This window comes from Dipodomys merriami, unplaced genomic scaffold (genome assembly GCF_024711535.1).
Source record: "Dipodomys merriami isolate MVZ:Mamm:240054 unplaced genomic scaffold, mDipMer1.0.p SCAF_5, whole genome shotgun sequence".
NCBI classification, from domain to species: Eukaryota; Metazoa; Chordata; class Mammalia; order Rodentia; family Heteromyidae; genus Dipodomys; species Dipodomys merriami.
Genome location: NW_027206068.1, coordinates 16,488,253 through 16,501,014, shown reverse-complemented (window position 1 = coordinate 16,501,014; position 12,762 = coordinate 16,488,253). Strand labels below are relative to the sequence as shown.

The 12,762-nt window shown below is 36.7% G+C and overlaps 1 protein-coding gene across 6 annotated transcripts in view; it reads left to right on the top strand.

Moving 5' to 3' along the window:
• Positions 1-12,762, top strand: part of Hdac9 (histone deacetylase 9) — an 851,473-nt gene that overhangs the window by 630,906 nt on the left and 207,805 nt on the right. For all 6 annotated transcript variants that reach the window (XM_069996136.1, XM_069996137.1, XM_069996140.1 and 3 more), the window contains one exon: positions 4,556-4,605. In XM_069996136.1, coding sequence (XP_069852237.1) covers positions 4,556-4,605 — 50 coding nt within the window. The remainder of the gene's footprint in view (positions 1-4,555; positions 4,606-12,762) is intronic.

The window sequence follows — 12,762 nt, the reverse complement described above, 5'->3', positions numbered from 1 at the left end:
AAGAAAGAAAGAAATGAAAAGAAAGAGAAAAAACAATAAAGAAAAAAAATCTTCCCTAATTTGTTTTTAACTCTGGTCCCAAAGTATAAATCAATGGAGTCATATGACTAGCTATTCTTGGATTTTATTTGAATGAATTAGAATTAAACAATTTATAAATATAAACATATACATTCTTTCTTAAAAGATGTCACTAAACAAGTATTCCACATTTTAAGAGCAAGACCTACCTATTTAGTAAGGAAATTAAATCTAATCTTGGACAAAAATAAACTTTTCTATAACATGCCAGTGTTATTTTTATTAAAGAAATTTGACAATTCCAATTTTAATAAAAATATTAAAATATGTATCATTTTAACATTGATGGATTTAAAATTAATTCCAATATATAATTTGGAACTTGACAAAGGTACATGCTGCAATCATGGTGAAAGTACTAAGTACTGTTGATTCGGTTTCTAACACTTTATAATAAATAAATTCACTTTTCATCTGATTAATTTTAATTAATAGAAATAATATTTTTGTAATTGATGACTATAGAGTTAGATGTTATATACATGTAGAATTTCATAGATAACAGATACTGCTCAGTGATCTGGGCAACACTGTGAATACACTCATCTGTTGCATTTTGTGAAGCCTTAGTTCAAACATGAGGTCAACTTTGAAAATACATCTGAACAACTTCGACTTTTCAGTTGGATTCAAACATGTAGTTAGTTGATAGTCTTTCTTCTTAGTTCTAGTGAATTATCCCGTTCTATTTAAAAGTTACTTTTTGCTCTTTCTAAAATTTGAACTCTTGTCTATTGTTATTATTATTATTATTAGTGCTGGTCTTGGGGGCTTGAACTCAGGACCTGGACACTATCCCTAAACATTTGTGCTCAAGGCTCATGGTCTACCATTTGAGCCACAAACTCCATTTCTAGCTCTTTGATGGTTAATTGGAGTTTCACAGACTTTCCTGCCAGGGCAGGCGTTGAACATCCATCCTTAGATATCAGCATCCAGGGTAGCTAGGATTATAGGAGTAAGCAACTGGTACTAACTAACTTATCTTTTTATTTACTTCTTTAAAAAACATTTTATTTCATTTTATTGAGAAGGAGGAATTACAGTTCCATAAGTAAGATAATAAATACATTTCTTGTCAAACAATGTTACTCTCTCCCTTGTTTTCTACCACTTTCCCTCTGCGCTCCCTGCCACCCCCTTGACTTTTTATTTCTAAATGTTGGTTGAAGCTGACACTTCGAATATAAAGTCATAATCGAGACTTTTTTTCTTTATACATTCCTTTCACTCCTATACCTCACTCAATCCTTCCCAACACATGAAAGAGGTATCAGTTCTGAGTTAAATTGACCATTATACTCTTGATAGTTAAATTTTAGAGACAGGAGAAGGATTTAAATGAAAATTTAGTGCCTGGACCTTTCAGTCATTAGATAGCTGTGTATTAGTTTGTAAAGTAGGCACCATTTATCTCTTTAAATACTTCTAACTTTGTGTGGAGGCATTTTGAAAACATTTTGTCCAATCATTTCTGTTACAAGGTTTTCCTTAACATTAACATTCCTATCACTCTTATTACCAGTTCCTTTTATGATGTGATGAGCCAAATTACACCATTTTATTGATAAAAAAATGCAGTGCTGTTAACAAAAAAAGTGATTGTAACAAATTTAAAGTATTTTGCATATAACTAAATTTAAATTCTCGTTTGTCTGTTTTGTATTGGTATGTAAACATTACTAAGTAAATTTACCCTAAGAAGCATATCACTTATATTTTTTTAATTCTCTTAATTCAATGGCAGGGAACCTTTTTCATACCAAGGACCATTTAGATATTTTAATATCAGTTTAGGCCATATAAAATTATCAATACAGGCAGAAGGCTGTGAGCAGTCAATAAGAAGTATGATTGTCCATCTTGTCACATACCAAGTGATTTCTCAGTCTTATATGGCTAGCAGGGTTGGGAAACAAGGTTTTCCCAACCTTGTCTTAAGATTTAGTCTTTTTAATTAGTCTTAACGTTTTTATTATCTAGTAATATTATTTTCATCTCTTAAATAATCATGAAAACAAACTTTAGATATCAGAGTACATATTTGAATTCCCAAGTAACCAATGGTTTTATTCTTGTAACATATTCAAGGGTACAAAAATATCCTTGTTAAAAGCAATATCAAGCCAGGATCATGACTTTTCACCCAAACATGCCAGCTCCAACCTACTCTTAGAAGTAAATAAAGACAAGCTTGCGGTTGTCTTTGGCTTACTCCTGTAATCTTAGCTACTCAAGAGGCTGAGATCTGAGGAATGTAGTTCGAACCCAGCCTGGGCAGGTATGTCCATGAGACTCTTATCCTGGAAGTGGAGTTGTGGCTCAAGTGGTAGAACCCTAGCCTTGAGCACAAAAGTCTGGTCCTTAAGTTCAAGCTCCAGGTCTAGCACATTTGAAGTAAAAGCAATATCTCAAGGAAATCTACCTTCTGCATACTGTCATCTTAAAGTTTTTAGAAGCATCTTACTGATTTCTAGTATTCCAGTTTTTAACATTATGACTTATTATCTTTATTTTTTCCTAGTAATGTCTCATCCTTTTATTGTTGTTAGTCTTTCCTTTCATAATGCTGGGGACTGAACCCATGACTTTGTGCATGCTAGGCAAGTGCTTTGTCTCTGACCTATAGCCTCATTGTTTAATACTTTTATGATGATCTCTCTACATAACTAAATATATCTGTTTTGTCCATGCTTTTTTCTTTGCTATTTTCTAACTGCTAGTAATGACATTTAACAAATCAACTAATATAATTTATTATTTCCAAAACAAACTTTTTCACTGACAATATAATCTATGTAAACTTTTATTGACATGCCACGTGGTTTATTTCACCTATTAAGACACATGAATGGTGTAGGTGAAAGATAATTTTTTTATTTTGGGTCTGGTCCGTGGGGGCCTGAACTCTGGGCCTGGGCGCTGTCCCTCAGCTCTTCAGCTCAAGGCTAGTGCTCTACCACTTGAGCCACAGTGCCACTTCCGGCTTTTTTTCTTTTTGCTTGTGTGGTGCTGAGGAATCGAACCCAGGGCCTCATGCATGCAAGGCAAGCGCTCTACCACTGAGCCACCTTCCCAGCACCGAAAGATAAATTTTTATCTGGTTCTATCACCAATCTGATGAATGACTAACTTAAGTATCTTCAGACTCCCTTGACTGAGAGATTAGATTTTAGTGCTAGAGGTTTAGGAGCTCTTTTCATTGTTATCTCTAATCATGAAGTGTAGAATGTAGAAAATTGAAGTGTAGGCTAATAAAATAACTACAAAAACCATAAAATGTCAGTTGTAGGGCATATCACAATGACAATTTTGGTATATGTTATTGTGCTTTTGTTGTTGTTTTCCTGTACTAGGCTTTTTTTTTTTTTTTTTTTTTTTTGTCGGTCATGGGGCTTGAACTCTGGCGCTGTCCCTCAGCTCTTCAGCTCAAGGCAAGCGCTCTACCACTTGAGCTACAGCGCCACTTCCGGTTTTCTGGTGGTTTATTGGAGATAGGAGTCTCACGGTCTCTCCTGCCAGGGCTGGCTTTGAACCGCGATCCTCAGATCTCAGCCTCCTGAGTAGCTAGGATTACAGGCGTGAGCCACCAGCGCCCGGCCTGTACTAGGCTTTCAACTCAGGATCTGACATTTGCTCAGCATTGCTAGCTTAGCTGACTCTATACCGCTTGAGATGGAGTCTTGAGACATGGAGTTTTGTTGAATTTTCTGCCTCAGCCTCAAATCACAGTTCTCCACAGGTCTCAGCCTCCTGAGTATCTAGACATGAGCCATGAGCACTTGCTGTGGCAAATATTTTTAAAGAAGATAATTTTTATATTTACATCACTATTATATTTACATTGATACAGATTCCCAAATGGTATTATCTTTTGTTATAGTGTTTTGTCTAAAAAATTGTAGATGTTGAAAGGCTTATGGGGTACTTGACTTTATATCTTAAGAAAATTCAGCTATTTCTAGCTTATAAGAATACTTAATGAAATAGAAATTAAGAATAAGTAAGTACATTTGAGATAATATTTTATATTTGTAGTAGTTAAAAATGCCCATGTATGGTTTTATAAACCTTGTGGTTTAAAATACCACTGGAGAAATATATTCAGTAAATGGCAGAGATACTGCCCAGAATTTATAAAGTTTTGAAATTATAATACGCAACATGAATGTGTAGGTTAATTAAAAAATTGGACCCAAATTTTATTTGTATGTGTTCATTCATGTGCTGTAATAAATTTTACCTGTGACATTTATATTCATTTGCTGTGAGAGCTTCCCGTCTGTCCATATAGATAGAACTGTTTGCGCTGACATTAACTTTACTGAAAGTTTGTCTTCAATATAATTAATGTCTTTCTGAGTCAAATGTTAATTACCACGTGAGATAATATTTTGCATAAATACATGCCACTACTAAACCTACTATATTTGTGTTTATAACCTGTATGTTTTCATGTCTTCTAACCCTATAGGTGATGATTCTCAAAAGTATTTTTCCTCATTACCTTGTGGTGGACTGGGGGTAAGTATGACTTTGTTTATTGCTTTTAAATATCACAGACTTACCTCAAAAAATCCTTTGATGTTTCACTACTCAGTTCTAGTTAATATTACTTTTCAGTAAAGATATTATTAGCCTTGAGAACTGGCAGTATAATTTACAAAGCAAATTGCCAAATGCAGAGCTCCTTGTTCAAAAATCATGGTGAATTTGAGATAGTGGCAACGTAGCACTCACCAAGAACAAGGACCTCCTCCACGCTGTAAGTTCCTGTATGACAGGTCACATACACGAAGCCAGCTTTGAAAACTTTTGTCTGCCTAGAAATAAAGTTAATACAAGAGGTTTTGACACAATTTTGCAGCAGAATTCAATTTCAATGGGAACAGACTAACTATGCACATACATTATATTCCTGGTGAAATGGAATGAACTTCAAAAAGTGCTTTGCATCATGGGACTTTTGGTTTGTGAGCCCCTTGAGGCCATTTTTTGTCTTCAATAATTAACAAAGCCTTTTGACCCAGGATATTTATACCACATTTCAAGGACAAATTTGCTCAAATCCAGATACATATGAAGAAAAATGTCTACATTTTTTTTGCTTTTTTTTGTGGATGATTAGAACAAACCCTGTAACCTGCAATCTATTTAAAGTTAACCCTTACCAGCAACAAACCGTCACTCTGCAAAGAGCCCATTGATTTGTTTTTCCCTACAGCTACTTTTATAGACTTTAGGAATTGTGGGATGTTAAATAATTTAAACTCCAGGCTTACTTCTATCCAATAAGACATTACACAATAAATTTATTCTATTAAAATGTAGAAGACTAAAAATAGGTTTGAATTTGCGTGGTTATGTTAGGACAGCATAATTCTAGGTCAGGTTTCCAAGGACCAACGTATTTAACTTAATTAGGTTTCTTGGATATGGAAGGGAGGAAACAAACCTCATGATATATTTATCATGTTTTCAACAATTATTGTTGTAGCTAAATCTTTTGTGGAAAATTTATATCTCGCCTGGCCATTTGATCATTTTAATGCTGGCAGAGTTAGTGAGGGATATCCTTCTGTTCCTTCATCTGTGATTTTGATCCCTCTGGAAAGAAGTATGGCAACTGCAATCAATATCCATTTGGAGTTTATAGTTTATCAATATACATCTGAGTTCAGGAAGCTAGTAAAACACAGTCACTAGTTTTCATGCCACTTTTTAGATGAGAAACTAAATACTCAGAGAAGTGAAGTAATTTCCTTCAGTCATGTAGTTAACAGTGAAAGACTGACTGAAAATGTGGGATTGGCATGCCTGTTTGCATGAAGGCATGTCAAAAGAACTTTGAAGATTCTTCCGTAGTTCTCATCTTGGCCAGATTGACTGCAGGCCTCGTTTCCCGTGGAGCAGTATTCAGTGCAGCTAAGATAGTACAGTTTCTTTTGTGGCAACTCACTAGTGACTTTTGCTTTTTACGCTTGACATGGGACAATGGTCAGCCCCACATTAATTCTTGCTAATTTTAATAAAAGCCCCATGTGGAGCCAGGAGCTTGCAAGGATTTATTGAATTTTGTACATATTTCCTCATGAGTTGCTACTTTGGAAGAATCGTTGCTTTCTTAAAAATGAGGCAAAGATGAAAACAGAGATAATGGATACTTGGTGGGAATCAATGATGGGAGGGAATCAAGGTTGTGAAAAACCTTAGTTTAGGGGAAGAGGAAGAGAATGAGGCCAGGGGTGACTCAGAATAGAATGCACTCAACACAGAAATAGACATGTTACGTTGTACAACCATTTGAAGTTAAAAATTGTTTTAAAAAGAATTTTACAGAAACAATGAGGTAAAATATGATTTAAACAATAAGAAGGGTTTTTGAAGTTATAAATGTAAGCTTTTAAAAAAATTGTATTTTATTGTAAAGATGCTATACAGAAGGGTTACAGTTTCATGAGTAAGGCAATGAGTACATTACTTGTAGATTATTGTTACCCCTTCCCCACTATCCCTTCCCTCCCCCACCTGCCACAACTGCATGCCCCTCCCTCCACCCCCGAAGTTGTAAAGTTCGTTTCCAATATACTTCTTGTGGGCATCATTTTTGCAATGGGTCATTCTGTGTCCTTGTTTACAAAAAGGTTTTTTTAATGCAAAAAAATCAAACAAAGCAACAACAACAATAAAAGCCCACTGATAAGGGCAATTACTTCCTGACCCAGAGCTTAACTCAGGATGGATACTTGGAATTCACCTCCCAAATCTGACTCAAGGTGTTCCTCTAACTCACTATCTCTTAAATGTGAAATACTTCTGCTCACCTGTTCTAAGCCCATGTCAAGATAAGTTCTTATTCTCCAGACAGAAGGATCTAGCCAACTCTTAAACATAACTCAAAATGCATCGTGATTGCTGCTTCTGGCCTGCATATCCAGTAGAAAGCACAGTGCCTAGAAGTTTCTCCCTGATGAACCAAGCGGCAGTGGGAATGGGGGTGGGTAGAGGTTGCTTGGGCAGGCAGAAGCAGGAGATGTGGGTTAGGATGACTTCACTAGTGCTTGAGAAAAATGGAGAGGGGCATTTTCCACATCAAATTTGTTTATATATCTTCTAAGGGCATTTAATGTAAGTCTGGGAGATGGAAGGGGTAGGGAAGGAGAGGGAGGGAGAAAGAGAGAGAAAGAGTAAGAGAAAGTGGTATGTGTTTGGGGGGGCAGGGGTTGCACAAGGTTGTACTTGCTTCTGCTTTTAAGAATCAAATCATGTTCTTGACAATTCAGAAGCCACCTTAGTCCCTCAGATCTCTGATTTTGATACAAGTGCTAGTGGAAATTCTAGGTCCTCTGGATTTGAACCAGTGTACATTTTCATTTCCAATCCAATCCCAGATATATTGACTATACAGTAGAAATCCAATATTGACTTGGAGTGGCTCCACTGATGGCATACCCTGGAGAGTTTGAAAATGACTTCAATTGCTTTCATCTTAAAGCATACTTCTGGTTCAAATTACCTAACAGTAGACCCTTTGCTTTCGGTTTCCAAAAATACTCAATGATTTCTAATACATTCTATGTAAGTTCTAAGTAAACTCCAGTTACTTAGAATATATAACTTCATTCAGGATGGATTTAATATAGAGCTAGTAAATACTGACCGATTGATTGACTTTTAAGGAGATAGTCTGAGACATTATGAAATCAGAAAACCCCTACTTCTTTATTAAATATTCCCATAAAATTGCTTCTGGGAATTGGTGCATTGGTCAAGCAGTTCAGGGGACGCCTGGCATTTAAGATGCTTTAATATATGCTCTACAGTTTGTCCAAGCACCTAATGTTTCCAAGTTTCTTTGTGTTTCTATCTTATTTTGATTGAACCACAAGAAAATATAAAAGAATATAAGTATATGCATGTCCCAGCACTGGCTTGGCCATTGTGCAGTAAAACAAGATAATTAGGAGACTCTGGAAACAATAGCCAGGGCAGGACCAGCTAGCTCTCACTCCTCAGGGTACATTACTAAAAATAGTGATCACTTTCCTGGCCATCTGACCTGCTGCTGTGTGAAGAAATCTTGAAGTCATTTCTCAGCCTTATTTTCCCTTCTTCATTTGATAGCATTCCCTGCCCTCCCTCTTTCCCTCAAAATAGAAAAAAAAAAACCCGCAAAAGCAAGGACGAGCAGGCTTTTATGATAATGTCGTCATCAGCTCCCAGCTTCAAACACTTCTGCGGCTTTTGAGTTGTCATTTATAACTTGGAACTGAATCGACCCATAATTCCCCTGATACACTTAGAGAAATTGATAACAGACTCTGCGCTTCTTTTATGGCTTGGAGGAGGCAACTCCAATCACATCACTATTGGCAGGCGTTATTATTTTTTGACATGGTTGTAAAAGTATAAAGGGGCTTATGGCATTTGTTTAGATGAAGAATGGGCTTGCAAGCTGTGCTGGGGTTTACAGGCCCAGATTAGTGAGAAGCAAAGGGAATATGATGTTTGCAAACAGGATATGATTTTATATAAGTTTGGGTTTCGTGCTCAGGTCCCTGGGGAATGCCCTGCAGACAGCAGAGAATTCTGCTTTTATCCTGCAACAGGACAAGCTCCCAGTGCCAAAAGCAGAGAAAGAATCTGGTCAATTGGCAGTATCAGTGCCTTGATTGGAAAGAGGAGGAGCTGTGAAGAGACGAGAACATTCTCTGGGAGGAATGAGAAGGTGCAGAGTGTAGGTAGCATCTGGGCATCTAGGCTTGTCTAACTGGTAAAAGATGTGATACAAACTCAGACTGTTTTTTTCTTTATTTTTGTACTAGCACTGGGGCTTGAACTCAGGGTCTGGGTGCTGTCCCTTAGCTTTTTTGCTGGAGGCTGGAGATTTACCAGCCAGAGCTGGCTGTTTCATAGTTAATTGGAAAGAAGAGTCTCCTGGACTTCCCTGCCCAGGCTACCTTCTAAGCATGATCCTTACATTTCAGCCTCCTGGGAAGCTAAGATGAGCCACCAATGCACAACTAAAGTGAGCCTTTTGTTACCAATTATTACTTAGTCCATATTCTACTTACATACCTGAAACTCATATGGTGCCAGAGGTGTTAGTTTTTTCATTTGAGGAGGGAGAGATATGGAAAATAATTAGAGGAGATATGGAAAGTAATGAGATATGACGGAAGGACTCAATTACCAAGGTTCACTGCAGATATTTCACTTATACCCTAAAAATATCCTGAAGGTAGGTTTGAATGAAATATCTTAAATTTTCTTTCATCCTGTCAGAATTAATACACACATTCTTCCCTCTGATACATAAATTTACATATATATGTATGTACACACATATACTCACAACAGATATTATATACACATGTAAACTTAGAAGGAAATTCTGTTATTTTACACCACATTTATACTTTTATTTGTTCTGTTCTTCATATTACACCACACTGATGTTTCACCACAATTCTATTCCTTAATAATAGCCATTTAAAGATTTTCGCTTCTATGATGTGATAAAGCTGAAGACTTTTATGTGTTGACCAAATCCATGCACAATTCAATGTAATATAAAGTTTTGGTTGAAGTGAGGTAGGAAAAGTAAGATAATACTTGTTGCTAATTCCCAGGCAACAAGCAGGAATACAAAGATTAAGGAGACAAGTCCGCTGATTTTAGTTTCTCAGGACCAACACATTAGCTGATTTGGTTAATGTGCTGTGGGAGGGACAAAAAGGGCTTCCAAAATAAAACAGGTGGAAAAGGAGCATGATGGTTGTTCAAGGTTTCATAAGCTAAATCTTGAAGAGCACTTCGTGGTGAATGTGTTGCCTGAGTTGTATAAAGAGATGGGTTATGAATGCTGGGTAGCAGAGTCAGCCAGACACAAAGACATTGGGTCACCTGTTATTGATAATGGCTCCAAGTTTCTGCTCATTGGTAGAGAATTCCACACTCTTCTCAAAGTAGTAATGGTTTAGGATGCCAAGCTTTGGATATTTTTAAAATTTTGATATTGACTCAAGAATCTGTCTCTTGTATCATTAACTACCATTCATCACATGTCATTCCTACCCCATTACCATGAGCAGGCATCATGGCTTTTGATATGTCAGCACACAGAGAGGAGAGAGGAAGGAGTTGCATGTGTTTTTTTTCACATGCAGTAATCAGGATGATGTTGATTTCCCTCCTATGATGTGCAACTCCAACCAGGCTTGCAATCAGCCTTCATTTCCTCCACTTCTGCTATCAAGTGTGCATCCCTCCAGCACAATGAGATTCATCCTGATTTAGAATCTTGCTTTCCCCCACCCCTCCTTCCTAATTGTATTTGGATTTTCATTAGCTTTAATCTTGTTGCAAACGATACTAGCAGGAACACCTGGACAAAAGCAACACTGATAAGCTGCTTTAGTGAAATTGTTTGAGACTTACGCTTCATGATGTGGGTTCAACAAAAAGATCATATTGCCCTGGTCTTGGAAAGAAGAGAACAAAATATCACTCAGGCCAAGAAATTCCTTCTAAATAACCAAGCTTCCAGTATTGAAGAGATTATGCTATGTATGTATACGTACTCAGCAATTGTGGTAGGAATGTAGACAACATTCTTTGCAGAGATGAGCATTATAGGCCTCACTCACTATTTACTGCAGAATGTGATTTTTTTTTATAGTCACAGGACACCATTGTCTATTGCAGGAGAGAAGAAAATGAGAAAGAAAAACTTTCACTTCCTCCTTAATTGACCTAGTGGTAGCATCTTATTGTTGATTAAGTTCTTCAGGTTGTGTTGACATTATGGCTAAGCACAACATGATGCACTTTGAAATGGGAATACTTCATTCTCTTCTTGAGAGTAAATATGAATATTATAGAGCTAGTAAAGCTGTTCTGTTATAAACAAAATAAGATGGCTGAAAATGCCACCAGCAACTGTTTGCTCTTATGTTTTTTATTTTTAATTTTTGGACCACAGTACCTATAAAGACATACATAGGTATACATACACAGGTCCCTGTGCCCCCCCCCCACCCATGTGCACTTCTGTATCAACCAAAAGGTAATGTCAATATGTCAATAGAAAGGAAAAAGAAATCATTCATTTCCAGAATTTCTTTTGCTGTAATTTTTGCCCACTGTATAAGAATTTTCTCCACTTGTTTATGTGCCTTGATTGTAAACATTGAGACCTGAAGAAATAAACTACAAGCTTGAGGGTTGCTGGAGGTAAAGTGGCTTGTATGATATCTCTATTAGGATATCTATGAATGTAAAATTCTGATAAATTGAAACCTACTTGAACAAGTTTAGACATGTAATTATCTACTGATAACCACTTCTAATTTTCAACATCTGGGAAAAAAACACATAAAAACATTTTAAGGAAAAGTAAGTGAAAATAATAAGTGTAATAAAATTTAGAGGAATCAAAGGAAATGGGGCTATCTAGCCAAAAGGCATCTTGTGACAGCCAGAAACACAGGTAAACTGAGACTCAGCTTTGCTTTTCATTTTGATATGAAAAACTTCATTTATATTTTTTTCTTTTTCATGTTCTTGCCCTAAGAAGTTCCAGATCCATAAATGCAACCTGGTATCAGCTAATTCTATCTATCTATCTATCTATCTATCTATCTATCTATCTATCTATCTAATTCTATATATGTATCTATTATCTATTTCTATATGTGTATCTATCTATATTTACATATATTTCAATAAAATATATATGAAACTTCTAAATTTACATCAATATAAAAGGATACAATGTTTTTCTTTGAAAATGTCAATCTATAAGTTCCCTTATGGAACTTACATTTTAGTGGAGAGAATAAACACATATACATGAGTTTGAGTGTGTGTATGTATACGTGAGTATTGTATGTGTATGTGTGTGTGTGTGTGTGTGTGTGAGAGAGAGAGAGAGAGAGAGAGAGAGAGAGAGAGAAGAAATAAAGGAGGAGTGTGGAATCTTGCTGGGTTTGGGGCACAGGACTGGTGCTTGGTGAGGAAACATTGCCCTTAAGGGTAACAGATAGCTTAGATGTTCTGGCTTTTTATGGTGAGTGACTGAAAGAGGGGAGCATCAGGTACTAGTATTAGTCCTGAGAATGGTGAAGAGCCAGTGAGGATTGGTGGAGGTTGGGAGGGGTGGCTGGCAAGACAACTCCAAGCTCTGGGGCCCATCCCCACTCTGCCTGTGAAAATGTGGACAAGCAGGGTAGGATTGTTCCGTGAACAACACACAGAAGGTCTAGACTTCTTGTTGATCCCTACATTGAGGCGTGTCAGGTAGGGATGAAAGAGAAAGTTGGGTTTACCAGGACACTCCAAAACCCTGAGATCTCTCTTAAGATCTGACCAGTAAGGTTTGGAGTAGTTTGTGGCAAAGACATAAAAACTTAGTCACCCAAGCAGTGTGATTAACAAGTAAGTCCTGGGATTTTTTTATGTCTGTCTGAGTATCTCTGGATCTTAGCAAAGGTATATGAGTTGAGATTCCCAGTTCCAGGATGATGCTGTTTGGCCATTCCCATTTAGATTGTGTAGCTAAAATTAGAAACAATATTCTAATACTTGCTTGTTTCAAGTCCAAAGAAGATGCCCTGGCTTAAGTTGACATTTCCCAGGATATTTGCATATGCTTCTTGAATGACTTTTGGCCCTGAGCTG